Genomic DNA, 18,064 nt, shown 5'->3' on the forward strand with positions numbered 1-18,064 from the left:
ATTTAAGGGGTCTCAAAGTAATAGGCCCATTTAATAAAAAATTGAACATTTGATATATCTAAGTGTTCTATAAAAGGGTTTCATTATCCCACTGCTGCCACCATTCCTTGACTTTTGAATACACATTTAAACCTGTGGTGTTGATAGGTCTACATAAACAACCACACCAGTCATTTTACTACTATGGTGAATTTCTGGTGTTAGTTCAACTCCTTTTGGTGTTATTATGACACAGTTGGGTGTTACTTTTACACTCTGTGGTGTTATGTTCAATTTTTAGGGTGTGATTTTAATGTGGATTACATGAAAATATATGGCCCTCAAGGGGCACCATTGTGTCATTTTTCACACCCCAGTTGTTACAGCGTCGTTCTGTAAAAAATATTGGGTCCTTTGATAGCGGTATCAGATATGGAATATAAAGCATATAGCCTGATTGTATGTGATGATCTAAAGTATTTATATTGTACCATATTTCTGTTATAAACATTCAAAGGCGTAGGATTATCAATTAAGTTACTTATAATACACATTTGTGGAAATCAATGAGTTTTGAGGCATGATGTTTTATATGCTCAATGCTGACAATTTTACACAGCGAAGAAGGGAGGAAGTTCTAAAGGCTTGGAGCAATAGATGAAAAGGCACGTATCCTAATATTGCTTTAAGATTTGTGAAAGGTATATATTTGAAATGATAATCTTACATTTTTATATTTTGAAATGTCTTATCAAGTGAAATATGCTCGTATCTTGTCCTTGGTCATCAGGTCGACTTGTTTTCCGGTGCCTTGTTCATCCGGCAAGCCTTAGGATGGGACCTCTATCCTGCTATCTTTGGTCTCCTGGGGATAACAGCCATCTATACTGTGACCGGTGGTCTTGTGGCGGTCATATACACAGAGACCCTTCAGACCAGTATCATGATCGGCGGGGCCGTGTGGCTGTGTATTGCAAGTAAGAACGACATGCAGTTTAATAAATGGGATCTGTCACACCGGGAGGTTTAGCCAGTGCATGCTATTGTAGGTATTCTCCATATTAAGAATTCATTTCCTGATATCAAAGACAAGGCTCAACACTACCTGTTTTTCTTGGTGGCCCGATAGGCTCACCAAAATCATCAAATTCATATTTTTTGTGGCCCTAAAACAATAGAAAACATTACAATTTATCAAAAAACATTACAATTTATCAAAACTTTGGTAGCCCGACTGGGCCACCAAGTGTGGGCTTTTACATAATTTTGGTGGCCCGACTCTCATTTTTGGTTGCCCCGGGCCACTGCTAATATCGAGCCCTGTCAAAGAAATCACTTTGTCTTATCAGTGAGAACTCCCTGGACTTATTTATAAAATGGCAAATCTTGTTATCAAGAATAGGGATTAAGCATAGAAATTACTTGTCATACGGAGGTCTAAAACACCCAGATGTGACACAGCCCCTTATCCAGCATTTTGAAACCATCCAAATTCCAAAGGGAATATAGGAAGTGGTAGGTGTAGACAGATGGTTTTTATGAACAGGGTCGTACAAGACATTTGCTTTCTATTAGATGGTCAGCCATGACATGTTTGACCTTTAGTGCAATGGATTTAGTTCTTTTGTTTCCAGACCAAAATAATGATTTTTTTACCACAAATTTACCACAGATAATTGATGAAGAGATGATATAAGTAGAGAAAATGATGTTTCTTAATCACAATGTTGACAATCTTAAATGTACATAATTATAATAATAGCGCCATCTATCTAGAAATATTCTATTCCAAGGTGCGATGTTATTATTATTACCCTGACTTTAGCTCGAGCTTCCTACATCATAAGATATATATTGTGTTACCTTCATTCATTATCTATTTCTGTTTTAATAATGAAGTTTTATTCCATAGATGTGTGCCTGAGGCATCTGATTTCAGGTTGTACCTCATCCTTGTTTTCATTAATTAAGTTAAAAAAAACTTGGTTCACGTAGGCATTCGGGATTGATGATAAACTAATGCAATTTGGTAGTCAAAAGTTCCAAGTTCATAGATGCCATGGTTTGTCACACTAACTTATAGGTCAAATAGATATATTGGAATAAGCTTGGTTCATGAATGCTTTAAGATCAAAGCGATTTCTGTTGACTCTGATGTGGCCAATTTTCGAGTGACATAGATATCTTCTTTTGACTTGTTCCCTCAGGTTTTCAAAAGATTGGAGGCTATGCCATGCTTGAACCGCTCTATGCAGAAGCTATTCCTAATGAGACACTCTATCGCAACGATTCTTGTGGGATGCCGAGGGATGATTTCTTCCACATGCTGAGGGCCCCCGTAGGCTCGGATACGCCCTGGCCTGGATTCATGTTTGGTCAGAATTTTGTAGCACTCTGGTATTGGGCAACGGACCAGGTGGGTGTTTCATAAAGCTTTTCGTGTGTGTGTGTGTGCATATTTTAGTTTTGTCAGACGTTTATCAATCAGATATGATAATATACGTCTGGGACCGACCTTTAACATCCCCATCCGAAAGACGTGACCAGGGGTCAAACCTCTAACCCCTGCATCAATTTGTAACTTCCCCCACAGCTCGGATTACAGGCGCACGCCACAACGCCTAGTTCGTAAGTTAAGAGCAACTTTAAGAACGACTAATGATCATTTCTTCTGGTAAATAGTATATACCAAAATGGTGATAACAGCAATGGCAGTGGGTGCCCATGCACTTCAACTTCCATGCTAATTCCCCTATTACTGACATGTGGTCGGATAGGTAGTCACTCATTGCTCTGAAATTGGAAATTGCTTGTTAGTGGATTTCATGGTGGCAGCAGTAGGATAGAATTCATAGCATTGAAATGTCTAGTTGATGAATTCTCCATGGTGGCAGCGGTGGGATAGAACACTGCAGTGATATAGGAAACCACTGCAGTGATATGACTGTTTAGTCAATCTCCTTCATTGACACAGTGGCAGGTTGGAAAGAAACCCACTGCAGTGGAATGACTAGTTAGTGGATTCTCCTATGTTATCATAGGGGCAGTGGTGGGAAAGGAACCCATTGCATTGAAATGACTAGTTTACTGGTTTGTTCCTTCATTGATATGGTGGCAGTGGTAGGATTGAATCCATAGCACTGCAATGATTAGTTAGTGGATTCTCCGTCATTATCATGGTGGCAGCGGTGGGAGAGAAACTCACTGCAGTGCAATGACTGTTTAGTCGATTCTCCTTCATTGACACAGTGGCAGCGGTGGGAAAGAAACCCACTGCAGTGAAATGACTAGTTAGTGGATTCTCCGTCATTAACATGGTGGCAGTGGTGGAAAGAAACCCACTGCAGTGAAATGACTAGTTAGTGGAATCTCCCTCATTAACACAGTGGCAGCAGTGGGAAAGAACCCATTCCATTGAAATGACTAGTTAGTGGATTCTCCTTTGTTATCATAGGGGCAGTGGTGGGAAAGGAACCCATTGCATTGAAATAACTAGTTTACTGGATTCTTCCTTCATTGATATGGTGGCAGTGGTAGGATTGAATCCATAGCATTGCAATGATTAGTTAGTGGATTCTCCAAATTCAAATGGTGGCAACAGTAGGATAGAAACCCATTGCATTGAATTGACTAGTTAGTGGATTCTCTATTATTAACGTGGTGACAGCGGTGGGATAGAGGCCATATATCATTGAAATTAATAATGTATGGATTATCTTTCATTAACATGGTGGCAGCATCAGGATAGAAAACTATTGCATTGAAATGACTAGTTATTGAATTCTTAATTAATTAATTAAAATGGTGACAGCAGTGAGATAGGAGCCCATTGTTTTGAAATGACTAGTTAGTGGTTTTTCCTTCATTAAAATGGTGGCAGCGCACAGAGGGCCGGGGCGAAACAAAAGTGCGCCAAAAGTCATTTTGGGCAATTTCAGATTTTTAATTTTTGTCATGCCCAGCTGAAAGACAACACTTTGAAGAATATTTCAGCAAAATATTTCATTCAGAAATTTGCATAAAGGTTGTTAATTTCCTACCTCAAATCGTAAAATGTGACATTTTGCGAAATGTCGCGTGGATGACAACCTAGTTGAAAAACAGGCCATTTCACAGGAGGTTTTTCATGTAGGAATCTGGAATGGCTCCCACATAATCCTGATATATTCTTTTTTCGTATGAAAGTGTTCAAAGTAGATAATAGACACCTTTCAGGTGGTTTATAGGATGATTATTCCTCGAAATAGGCTGAAAATCCATGTTTTTTGCATTTAAATTAAAAAAGTTTAGATTTCTGTGGATTCCCGTCTAAATTCTATAAGCATCATTTTTCCCAAAGTCTAAGCTTTAAGTCGATACCAAATTTAGCTGCCCGTTTTTGCCCGTTTTCATATTAGAGCCGATTTTACTTGACACAACACCCCAAAAACCTGTTCAAAAACGGTCATTTTTTATACCGCGCAGTCGTCATAGCGCACCGTATGGGTGTACATTGCCGTTCGGTTTTGCACAGCGAGGACGATTCCCCTCCCATTCCATGAAAATGACATGAATTCCGGGCATAATGTAAACAAAATAAAGGTTGCTAACGCAAATAAGGGCTATACCCACAACTCTTCCAGATAGAAAACTTACTTGTAGAATAATTTCAGCCAAAAACCCTCCTCATAGTGATACATTCGTGGTGTTATATACCCTGCGTTTTACACAAGCCAACACAGCTAGATAAAGCACGGTTAATATTTTTCAGATTTTAAAGGTTTTTTTTATAAATATAATTAATGATCATTTTGATGCCATAAAATTATTTTCGGCATCTCATACACACTTTTTAGGCATGTGAGAAGCATAAACCAACATTCACTCTGGTCAATCTGAAAGTAGCACATAACACAAAGTTTGTATACTACATGTTGTTTAGCGTAATTTGTCTTTTCACAGATAGGTTTTAAGTAGCCAATCAAATTTGGTATCAAGGTGACGTCACATCGGCTTTAAATTATGTCCAGTCGATTCTACGCCCAAAATTACCCTTAATCAACATGTTAAAGTAAAAATATAATTCGGAATATAATTTTGGCGCACTTCCAATCACTTCTGGCCCACTGTGCAGCGGTGGGATAAAAACCCATTGCATTGAAATGACTGGTTAGTGGATTCTCCTTCATTAACATGGTGGCAGCGGTGGGATACAAACCCATTGCATTGAAATGACTGGTTAGTGGATTCTCCTTCATTAGCATGGTGGCAGCAGTGGGATAACAACAAATAGCATTGAAATTATTAGTAGGTGGATTCTCCTTGATTAAAATGGTGGCAGCGGTAGGATAAAAACCTTTTGCATCGAAATGACTGGTTAGTGGATTCTCCTTCATTAACATGGTGGCAGCAGTGGGATAGAAACCCATTGTATTGAAATGACTGGTTGATAGATTCTCCCTCATTAACTTGGTGGCAGCGGTCGCAGTGGGATAGAAACCCATACCACTGAAATGACTAGTTTAGTGGGATTCTCCTCATTAATATGGCGGCAGCAGGAGTATAGGAACCCATAGCATTGAAATGACTAGTTTAGTGGGATTCTTCTTATTAACATTGAGGCAGCAGGAGGATTGGAACCCATACCATTAAAATGACTAGTTACTGGATTCTCCTTTATGAACATGTGGGCTAGCTGCAGTGGGATAAGATATCATAACATTGTGGATTTTGCTACATTGATATTATTGCGGCAATGGACAGGAGTCTGCATTGAAATAAAGATTGTGCATTATTTGTCATAGACATGTTGGAAGTGGAAGGGTATCAGTCTAAAATACAAACAAGGTGTGTGTTCATTAAAGTAAATTGGGATCTGTGATGTCGAACCTAAGTTTTTTTCTCAAAAAATGGTCAGTTTAACTTGTCACTATATCTTGCTTTTCATTACTCTTCTTCTTTTTCTGATGATGTGCAAATACATCTATTGAAATATTGTTTTGAGCAGAGACACACATTCCCTTCAATCGTTATTTTGAAATCTAGTATATATCTGATCTAAAACTCAGCAATCTGGATTAAAATTGATGATAGATATGTTTCGTAGGCTTACGTCATGTATGTGCATGTGTAATGCTTGGCATCATTAATAGAAGATGCAAAGTCAGTATCTGATCCTATAGACTTTCACTGTTGATTTTGGCGAATATATGATATACATGTAGTTGTGATGAAAGAATCAAATTTTTTTGGTCTTGGATCTAGGAAATAAGATAATTGATGCTTGCAAAAGCAAATGAGATTCCATTTTTTTCTCCGTTTATCTGCAGGTTATTGTCCAAAGAGCCCTATCAGCCAGGAATCTTTCACATGGCCAAGGTGCAACATTGTTGGCAGGCTTCCTCAAGACCTTACCTCTCTTTCTGATTGTCATGCCAGGAATGATTGCTCGAATATTTTACACAGGTAAATATCTACTTGTGCATGCTTTTTTTTCTTACGGTGCTATGGTATTCCATTATCACCACCATCATCATTGTATTTCAGTCAGCATTTTCCCTATTAAAAGAGATTGCTGACTCTCACATCATGATGACAGTCCCTCTTTCCACTTCTTTCGGACGTTTGCATGCAGAAAACGTACCGCTAGTACTGCGACGGATGGTGGTGGTAGTTCAGCTATTGCTAACCACTTGCTGAGCAACTAAGCACGCGCTGACCAATACTGTTCATCTTGTTTTAAGGTGCTCAGCCGAGTAAGGAGTTTCACTCATCTGCGCATGCTCGAGGCAGCGTATATCCAGCTAACAGACCCGATTCTGTGCCGCCAGAAGGAGGTCGTAAGAACTGCATTATTTTAGTTGCTTCGCTTAAATTTACGACTGGTACTAAGCCTAACTTTACCTGGACAGCCAATCATGGCTCGCCATTTAGCGTCCATTGTCTAGTTTTGGTTCTATTATATATTGTTTTGCTCTAGCGTTTTAGTCATTCATGCAATTTTACTCCGATGAGTGTATGTCGAAAAGCTTCAGTATGTCCGTTTTTAAGATTATTTTACGATTTTGCGGTACCAAACTCTTATTTACTTCTTTCTGTCTTGAGCATCCTCCTCGTTCAGACTAACCCTACACTTTTCCTTCTTTACCATGTCTTTCCTTGCAATACTTTCTCTCCCCTTTTCCCTTGTGCCATCCACTTCCAAATCCCATGCTTATCCGTTGTAAATGTATATGCTCCTTGGTGTTCAGGACCATATTGTTTCTGCTTTACGGTGATAAATGAAAGATTGACTTCGGTACCAACCTTGCTTAATTGTGTATTATGCATGCAGAATTGTCGATTCACAAAGTTGTGTTTGTTTGAGTTGTTCCATCATGGGGCATTAGTGTGCACAATTTTGCTTTTGATATTTTTTCTTTGATTTTTGTTTGCATGCTTTTATTCTACATTTTCACTTATTTCCACCTAAATTATAATTTTCAGTGATAACATCTGAAACTTCAAATAATTATGATGAAATGAAACATAGAAATACTATCAGGTTATACTAATGTTTCAATAGTTTTATTTGTATCATTCTTGGTGTTTTTATTTCAGATATTGTTGCATGTGTGGATAAATGTGAAGAAATATGTGGTTCCAAAACCAGTTGTTCAAATCTTGCCTTTCCCCTTCTCGTATTTGACCCTGAACTCCTGCCCGAAGGTAAGATACAGTTGAAGCCACCTGGTAAAATAAAAGAAGAAAACATACAGAAATATATCATGGAGAAATATGAAGTGATAGATGTTATTTTTGTTTCTTGTGTGATAAGTTTTAGTTGCTCCTATTTGTTTATTGCTGCACTTCCTTTGTGTGTGTTCCTGTGACTGCAGACCATTTTATGCATGAAGTATCAAAATGAATGTACTTTTATGTAGGATGGGAAAAAAGGAAAAATTAAGAAAGATGAGAAGGAGGAGGAGAGAGGTACGGAGGAAGAGGAGAGGAAGAAGAAGAAGAAGAAGGAGGAGGAGGATAAGAAGAAGAAGAAGAAGAAGATGAAGAAGGAGAAGGAGAAAAAGAAGAAGAAGAAGAAGACGAAGAAGAAGAAGATGAAGAAGAAGAAGATGAAGAAGGAGAAGAAGAAGGAGGAGGAGGAATAGAATGAGAAAAAGAAGGAGGATGGAGGGAGGGAGAGTAGGAGGAGAGAAAAAAGGCAGCATTTTCTTTCCTCAATAAATCGGTATTAGTGTACATTCATGTGGTGTGAAATTATTTTCGGTTTTAAGTTTTACTTTTGATCATTACTAAAATGTCTTTATAAACATAAACATCATGTGCTAATTTTACATGTATTAATATGATTTTTTTGTTATCAGTATGGGTCAATTTATACAAGCAGTTGTGCTTTCTTTGACCTCTCAACATGTAAAATATCTTTTCATGTCAATGATTTGTATGTATATGTTTAACTGGAAATAAAGTTGAATTTGAATTTGAACTATCCCAAATATCACAGGGGCCCATGGATTACTGTCCGCTGTTATACTGAGCGCCCTCATGAGTTCTTTGACCTCCACCTTCAATAGCAGCTCCACCATATTCACCATGGACCTGTGGCGGTGGATCCGCAAGATACCAGGTGACCGGGAGATGGGGCAACTTCCAAGAGAGACCGCCCAGAAACATGAAATGGAGTTGATGATTGTTGGAAGGTAAATTTGTTGTGATTTAGATTTTCAAAAACTTTATCCCCATCACCTTTGTGTTACTATCTTCTTTTTTTTATTTTTTCTTATTGAAACTACGTAAATCAACCTCTTTCATTTGTCAAATATTGGCCCCAGTTGAAGCAGCTTTTTAGACTAGATTATGCATAACTTGATACCTGTTCTTAGTTGAATTTCGAACAGATTTCTGTTGTCTCAAATATATTTGACTATTAGGTCAGGCAAATTTTCCTGACATAACTGGATATTTCCTAATAGTTCTTTATGGACAGCAGTAATGAATTTGTGTAATTGTGTAAGTGTATACCCATATATTGCAAAGTAAAATGTTTACATATTAAAATAGAAAGAGTGGTAATGTTTTCACACCAATTGATTTTTGTTTTTATAGCCACACTCTGAATAGAACCAGATATATCTTATATGTTATCTTCATCTCATTCTTTATTTGTTAACTCAAGAATTGATTTTAAATAGGAGTCAATGTGCCATCCATAACCAGTAGTAGATCCAGGATTTTAAAATAGAGAGGAAGCACAAAGCAAATTTGAATATACAGGTGGTGAAGATGACACTATTTCAGATTTGGCTATATTGGTGATTCTCAGAGTAAGGGGGGGGGGCATGCATCCATTGCGCCTTTCCCCGGTTCCACCAATGGGCACATCTATTTTCATTTTAGTTCTTGTACAAGAAAGTAGAATGAATTTAAGTGATTCGAATTCCAAATGTTTAGTACTTGGTAAGAAACTGATCCACATTGTGCTGCACTCAACCCAGGTGAAGGGAATCCTTTGAATTCACAACACTAGAAAAAGAATCTTAAGCTAAAATGTGGGTGATAACAAAAGTGTGGTTTGGAATAGATAATTTCTAGATAGATGGCACTCTATAATTGTGGAAGAGCCATGGTTTAGTGGTTCTGACTCTTGCCTTAAAAACAGAGGGTCGTGTGTTCAAATCCCACCGCGGCCTAGCGTCCTTTGGCAAGGCGTCAATCCACAATTTGCCACTCTCCACCCAGGTGTTAAATGGGTACCCGGTAGGATGCGAAAGCCTATGTAGTATGCCTAGCAATTGAGTCTTGGAACTCTTGTTGGAATGCTCCCCAGGGAGTGGAGAAGGTGCATACATTGTTTGAGGGCATGCAAGGATCCGATGACAGGGGTAATATGCTGTAAAGTGCTTTGGGCCATTATGGGAAAAGCGGTATATGAAAAAATAGCTATTACATGTAGGCCTTTTATTATTATTATCACTCAATTGCAGCTTCTCTTTATTTTGTTTTCTCACAGGTTGTTTGTCGTTTTAATCATCATAATCAGTATCCTCTGGGTCCCCATCGTTCAAAACAACCCCAGCGGACAATTGTTTGTTTACATCCAGCAGGTCATGGCCTATCTAGCGCCCTCTATCACGGCCGTCTTCCTGTCAGCTGTATTGTGGGAAGGCACCACGGAACAGGGTGCATTCTGGGGGTTATTGCTGGGTTTGGTTCTGGGCATCATCAGGATAAGTTTGGTTGTGGCATTTCCAGAGCCTTTGTGTGGGGAGGTGGACAGTCGACCCCCGTTTGTAGCAGCAATCCTTGTGAACTATATGTATTTTGCCATGATTCTCTTTGTATGGTCGATGTCATGGGTGATAATCATCAGCCTTTTTACAGAGCGGATCCCTTCCCAATATGTGAGTGTATGAATATCAATATCCCATCAATCATAATTCATTATCGTAACCATTTTGTGGTTTTGACTATGCAAATAGATACATTTTTCACCGGTAATCATGGAATCATTGTGAACTTAAATACCACTTGTTTCAATTTTTGTTCTTTCCCACATGTTTTTATCAAATATTGAAAATGGAGGGGAAGGCTAAAACAGGATAGCATGTATACTGCATTCTCCTTGTCAATATTTAGATATACATCAAGCAATATGATGTGAATAGATATAAAGTTGTGAATGGCTTTGTTTCAGTGAATCACCATGTTTTTGTTTCTGTTATGTAGTTGTATCGTTTGACATTCTGGACCCGCTTCAGTAGAGAAGAGCATCAAGATATAGTAGACTTAAGAGAAGAGTCAAGGCAAGGATCTTGTAAAGTTAAAGAAGAGGTAAGTTAAAATAAAAATTATGATAATAATAAAAATTATGATGATGATGATGATGATGATAACAATAATGATGATGATAATGATAATTGTAATGTTAATGATGGTGCTAATGATAATAATAATAATGATGATGATGATGATGTTCTATTTGTGACCTACCACCCCAAAACCCCCAATAAGTCGCCAGGTAAGATTCTCTGTAAATAGCCAAAATAGTCATTTAGTCTCAAAAAACTAAAAATTAAAACGAAATAGCTTATCTGAAAGAGCATTCGTCTTCTTCTTCATTCTGTGAAAATTTGAAGTCATGAAGTTGAATAAAAGAAAAGATGCAAGAGTCTCTTGGAAACTACTTTTTTGGACTGTTTGGAAGTTTCACTGAGATTACACAGTATGCACATCTCATGCTTGAGGGAACCCCAAACTTCAAACCTTGTTTTCTCCTTATTTGTTAAGCTCTTGCTAAATTTCCTCTGCGTTCAATCAAGTACTTGTAATGGTTATTGTTGGTCAATTTTAACCTATTATATATCATTCTAAAGCTTAGGAAACGGATTTTCAAGCTCAATAGAAAAACTCAATATTTATGTTGGTCGACTTATTTTTGGTTTTTGGGTTGCAGGTCACATTTGCCCATGGTAGCCACTTCAGCTCTTGTGAACTTCTCCCAGCAGGCGCAATAGTGATCATGATGGTTATTATATGGTAGTAGATTGAAAGCTTGCTCTGTGTACCTACCTAGCTTCACTGATGATCTCATATTCAATCGAGAACAATCTGTTACTTGAACCACCTCGTACATGTGCACCGATTGACTTTACGTCTTTTGAAATATCTAGAAGAAACCAATAAGGGAAATATGATGTAGTAGGTGCAGATAGGGAGAAAGAAGAATATTTTGAGACAAAAGCAATATACTGAAGTAAAGTTTAACTTTATAGGCTGTGTTGAATTTCTGTGCCAAACTTGCAGGATGCAGAAAATTGATATTTTTTTTATATGTGCGCTGCTCTTTCTTCATGCTTTGATATTGAATGAAACTATTTTAGGAGTATATCCAGGAAGTTGTCAATGATTCAAGTGTCAAATGAGCTGATAAATTAATCCAGCACCGTTAGAAAAAATTACTTACAATTGACCTTTCATCGCTAGACCACAACTTCAGACTAGAGTTTAAATCATACCTGGGTTCAGAATACAGGCTTTGTAGTAGATATGTGGAGCGTTGTGGCCCAGTGGATTAGTCTTCTGACTTTGAAACAGAGGGTCGTGGGTTCGAATCCCAGCCATGGCGTAATTTCCTTCAGCAAGAAATTCATCCACATTGTGCTGCACTCAACCCAGGTGAGGTGAATGGGTACCCGGCAGGAATTTATTCCTTTAAATGCGTGTGCGCTGTAATCTTAGTAATTACGGCTGCCAAGCTACAGCTGGGGTAATAATATCCAAGTCCTTTGGAAGCGCATAGAGACATTATTCATAATGTGATATGCGCTATACAAGAACTGTATATTATTATTATCATGTAGATCTAGTCATACATCTTCGTTATTGATTGTGATATCTTTGACCTTTGACCAGGAGAAAGACCTGTTACGAGAGGATGAAATGGAATCTTCAATTGATGGCACAGTGCTATCTGATCAGGAGGTTGAGAAATCTGATGAAGGTGAGAAATAAGGATATGGAATGGTTACATTGAAATGTTGATATATACTACAACTTCTGATGATACTCTTACAATTACCAACACTTCCTCTTTAACTACTACTACTACTTCTATTACCACTACTACTACTACTTCTACTACTACTACTACTACTACTACTACTACTACTACTACTACTACTACTACTACTACTACTACTACTACTACTACTACTTTTTATCACTACTACAGCAACAACTACTACTACAGTACTACTACTATTGCTACTTTTACCACCACCACTACTACTACTACTACTACTTCTACTACTAAAACTAGTACTACTACTACTTCTACTACTAAAACTAGTACTACTACTACTTTTACTACTACTACTACTACTACTACTACTACTACTACTACTACTACTACTACTACTACTACTACTACTACTACTACTACTTCTAATACTACTATTAGTAGTACTACTACTACTATTACTACTACTACTACTACTACTATTACTACTGCTACTACTACTACTACTGCTACAACAACAACTACTACCACTACTACTACTACTACTATCACCACTACTACTGCTACAACAACTACTTCTACTACTACTTATCATTTTACTCCTATCTTGCTATTACTTCTTGTGGTCATTAACATTGCTTAACTATTTCAAATAATTATGATGAAAGAAATATCTAACATTAGAGCAGAACAGTTTATAGTGATGATATTAAAATAAATTTAATATAGATAATAGTAAAACACTCATGAAATAATAGTTGAAGAAGTTTTTTTTTTAATTTTTACAATCAAAGAAGTATTTGGAAGTCTTATCTGAATTCGGAATTCATATATTTTTCTTTGCATCTAATGAATATACACAATATCATACTAATTTTGTACCTCCTGTAGAGTCTCCCCTCATTGATAACAGTGAGATGGGCCGATGGCGTCGTGGATGGAACTGGTTCTGTGGTCTCTCGTCTCAAGGGGGCGCCCTGACTGATGAAGAGGTACGCCAACGCGAGACAAGGCAGATGAACAAAGTGATCCAGGATAGAAGAGATAGGTACATCTTAAACTCTGTTGCAGTAGTAGTACTTGGGCTCGATATATTTCTGTATGCGTATTATGGATGATAATGTGATAATGATCATTTTTTTTATGTTTGATTATAACTGTATACAAAGAATATTTACTGGAAGAGTATGGTATAAAAAATGATATAATTCAAGAATGTCTGATAACCAGAGGGGGGGGGGGGGAGTAAGTGCCAACATAAATGACAATACTGATGATGGTGACAGTTGTGATGATGAGAGTGATGATGTTGATGGTGATGGTAATGATATGATGATGATGGTGCCGGTGATCGTAATGATGATGATAAGGATGATGATAGTGGTGTTGGTGGTGATGATTAGGATGATGATGATGATGGTGATGATGATGATGATGATGATCATGATGATGATCATGATGATGATGATGATGATGATGATGATGACGGTGGTGATGATGATGATGAAGATGATGATGATGATGATGATGATGATGATGATGATGATGATGATGATGATGATGATGATGGTGATGATGATGGTGATGATGATGATGATGATGATGATGATGATGATGATGATGATGATGATGATGATGATGGTGATGATGGTGACTGCCAAGGTAACTATGCAAATGGAGTATTGTAATTTCAATTCTTTCCAAGAATAAGTGCCCACCTATTTCATATTGATATGATATTATTGTTTCATAGGTAGAATCGAATCATAATTTATTTCAAAAGCTTGGTTATTTGTTTTCTACATTGCATGGTGATTGATGCTATATAATATGATATTGTGTGTGACTATTAGTCTTCTTTTTCGCTACTCTTTAGATATGTTTTTGCAATAAACCAACTAATGATAATAGTTCTAAAACTTATTTATTTTTGTAATAGAATAAGAGTATTTTTCCTTTAAATATTGAAATACTATCTCAGAGTCTGTTTCATTCTGCAATACTTTAAATAAAGGTGTCTATGTATATATTGGTTCTTATATACTATATTTTTAACTTGGTATAAATTTGTTCTGGAGTTTTTACCGTACCTGAAAATTATTATTTTTATTGTTTAAGTTGTATTTTATGCAGGTATGTACGTGTCATTGGAAATGTTATTTTGATTATAGAATTGTATTTTCAGTGATAATAAATACAACTATTCACCTGGCATCCAAGGTTCTATGTGCTATAAAAGAAAATGAGCCCATGAAACAATTTTGCTTGTGTGCAAAATTAATTTTTAGGACACGATCAATGGATATTTCAGAATAATGGATAAACAATAAGAAAGTAATGAGGGTTCAAATGTTAAGATGCTCTGGAGGGTGACACGACATTTGCTCCTGCGACAATTGCTCCAGGCTTTATTTCTTCTAGGATATAGGGTTAGGGTTGCAATGGGGTTTTATCTTAGGTTCAGGATAGGGTATGGTGTTAAATCCAGGGTTGAAGCTGCATGGTCATTCCATTAATATGTGGAATTTGCAGCGGAGCAATTGTCGCCGGAGCAAATGTCATGGAACCGCTACGGAGATAATATTGGCGATGCATTGAAGACATACAATGTCACGCATTAACAAATCTTATCTTTGAAGGACAAAAAAGTGGGTGAAACCTGTATTAAATGTCTTCCCATACAAAAGAATACCTAGGCCCTGTCTTATAAAGAGTTATCATTGATCCAATCAATCTCAACTATGAAATATCAATGTCATTCTAGTAAGTTTTCATACAGGAATTGTACAAACCATCTCTTTAGAAACCAAGATTCTTCAATTTTTTAAATCTGTATGAGTATAAATCATAACTAGAAAAAACCTTGAACAGACATATTCGTTCTAGATGTAGGGGTTGCTTGCTATCCATAATTGTGATTGATTGATTGATTGATTGAATCTATCACAATTTTGAGAAAGATTGAGGCACTGATGTAACAATTTACTTGATAAAAGAGACTTATATACTGATATCATGGGGTAGTTCATGTTTGATTTGACATATCTTGTTTGCATTGCAATGGAGGCTCTCCATTTGATTGGATTTTCTCAAATTTTCACTGATATTTTTACCTTTTTGTTGAGAATAAAATTCCAATTGGGTTCATTCTCCTTTAATGATAAAATCACCAAAGATTTATTAGCCATAGATCAAGGAATGTTTTTTTATCAAAATGTATTGGTTCTTATGAAAACATTAATAAATGACAAATGCTACCACATGTCATCAAGGTAATGATTGAAAATATTCGTGTTGAATACTCCTTGTATTAAGTCACTAAGAATTATGTGAGGAGAAATTATGAAATCACTTAGTTTTTATGAGAGATTATTGTGATGAAATGAAAAGGAAGGTCTACTATATCTTTAATCTATTCTGGAATATTCTTATAGCTGTGACATTTTTGGAAAAAAAAGTATTGGACTACTCACAATTGTCAGTTACTATTTTCCAAAGTGATAGGTCTTATGTTTTTATAATCACTGTACAAATCTGACCAAAATTACAATACTTGGCGTCTAATTCAACAGAGTAATTGGTGGCTATAATGTTTGATGTAATATGCTAAAGAAGACTGGTGAATATATTCATTTCTGGATACATCACATGAAAAGTTGAAGAAAGAAACATTTCCAAATCTCTTGGTCTGAAATCTAACTCTTATCTGATGTTTATTAGACGTGCATGTGTAGAATGAGATGCCAACATTTTTGTGTGAATAATAACTTGCAAATTCACATATTCTCAGGGTACATCTTTCTGAAAATAGATTATTATATTGTCGCAATATATTTCTTCATTCAAAACAAAGTTCGAAATTTCAAGTACTACCTTTTTGATTTGGTGATATTCTCATAGCCATGTTTTAGTTAACCCTAGGTAACTACTTAAAGGGATGCTCCAGGCTGAAGATATTTATATTTCAATAAAAATTTCACAGAGCAAAATGCTGAAAATATGATCAAAATCGGATATCAAATAACAAAGTTATTGAATTTTAAGGATTTGAATTATTCCGGTGAATAATGAATATTCATGACGTGCATATAAATGTTTCCCAAAAATATTGCTAAACTTTAAAATTCAATTACTTCTTTATTTGTAATCCAATTTTGATGAAATTTTCAGCATTGTGCTCTATGAATTTTACTATATTTATTTATCCTCAGCCCGGAGCATCCCTTCAAGACCAGCATGCATTTATGGAGTGTCAGTTTTCAACTCATTCACTAAAATGAAAGTTATTTTGATCCTTTGGCAAAATGTCAAAAAATAATTGTATTGTGAAATAAGAAGAATATGTGATAATGTGAGAATAAAATTACTTTTTATATTTATATACGTTATATTTGTCATGAGTATTTTGGAAGTAAAATGAAATCTAACATTCCTTTGAAGTGTGAACTAGATATCTTATTTATTCTACAGGATAAACCTAGGTTTGATTATGAGAATGCCACACTTTCTATTTTTATAATAATTTTATGTTGTGAATATCATCATCATTAAATGGTACTTTACTTATTTACATCTTGTGCTATTTTGTGTTTTATTGATTGTCTTCAACTAACTTATTTGATAATGCTGTATAAGAGCTATGCTGATCCAGGGCCGGAATGGGCTGGCCTGGCCCCCAATTGGCTGCAAAAAAAAGACAAAGGAGAGAGAAACAAATAAGACAGAAGAGGAAGAATAACTGTCAAGAAGAAAGAAGGAAGAAGAAGAAGATGATGATGGAAGATGAAGGAGGAGGAGAAGAAGAACTATCAAGAAAAAGAAGACAAAAGAAGAATGAAAAGAAGAAGGATGAGGAAAGGAGGCAATTAAAAGAGGGTCGAGATAGAGGAAACGGAAGAGGAAAAGCAGCAGCAACACCAGCCAGATGAGAAAAGTTGGAGAATGAAGAGATTATGAAGGAAGGGGAGAAAAAGGAGAGGGAAAATTATTTTAAAGAGAGAAATAATTGACAAAAATTACAAAAAAGTTGAATAAGATTTCTGTTCGCACTATGCACTCACATTTCCTGCTCAATGAGATACATGTTCATGTGCTGTTCATAAACAAAAATATTTTTGCTTGCATTTATTGTGCGTAGAGAAGAAAAATAATCATGTTCATGAATCATGATAAAGATCGAGTGCCTACCAATTTTCTGGTCTCAATATAAAAGAAATCACCTCGGGATTTCCTAAGAACTTTTCTTTCCTCTCCTTCCTTTACTTTTCTAACTGATATAGATTCAACAAAGAAATTATTCTGTTTTGGAAAAAAGGAAAGCAAATTAACAAGGCAACAATAGTCAAAACTGACTAGCTTGCCTATTCAAAATAACAACAACATTTGGGCTTCTTTCTTTTCTTTTCTTTTATGTTTTTTCTTTTCTGTTCTGATCTTTTCTGTTCTTCTTTTCTTTCTTTCTTTTTTTTATTTCTTCAGTCCTCTCTCTTTCATATCTCTTCTCAGTTTGAAAAAAAAAATGACAAGGCATTCACATCGGCTTATGATTTCCATCCTGCAATATTTATTTTTAATTTACATCACATAAAA

At 36.2% G+C, this 18,064-nt stretch overlaps 1 protein-coding gene across 2 annotated transcripts in view; it reads left to right on the forward strand.

Annotated features, from left to right (window-relative positions):
• Positions 1-17,045, forward strand: part of LOC129270146 (sodium/glucose cotransporter 4-like) — a 28,218-nt gene extending 11,173 nt beyond the window's left edge. The window contains exons 5-14 of one of the 2 annotated variants that reach the window (XR_010294785.1): positions 770-956; positions 2,187-2,395; positions 6,288-6,423; positions 7,558-7,665; positions 8,462-8,657; positions 9,968-10,358; positions 10,684-10,788; positions 12,370-12,457; positions 13,367-14,826; positions 15,028-17,045. Coding sequence is in view for 1 of the 2 variants with exons in the window: in XM_064105314.1 (XP_063961384.1) it covers positions 770-956; positions 2,187-2,395; positions 6,288-6,423; positions 7,558-7,665; positions 8,462-8,657; positions 9,968-10,358; positions 10,684-10,788; positions 12,370-12,457; positions 13,367-13,593 (1,647 nt within the window). In the remaining variant the exon portion in view is untranslated. Of the gene's footprint in view, positions 1-769; positions 957-2,186; positions 2,396-6,287; positions 6,424-7,557; positions 7,666-8,461; positions 8,658-9,967; positions 10,359-10,683; positions 10,789-12,369; positions 12,458-13,366 lie in introns of both variants that reach the window. The other variant, XM_064105314.1, reaches the window with a different exon arrangement.
• The last annotated feature ends 1,019 nt before the right edge of the window (positions 17,046-18,064 follow it).

The sequence above is a fragment of the Lytechinus pictus genome, chromosome 10 (genome assembly GCF_037042905.1).
Source record: "Lytechinus pictus isolate F3 Inbred chromosome 10, Lp3.0, whole genome shotgun sequence".
In the NCBI taxonomy this organism is placed as follows: Eukaryota; Metazoa; Echinodermata; class Echinoidea; order Temnopleuroida; family Toxopneustidae; genus Lytechinus; species Lytechinus pictus.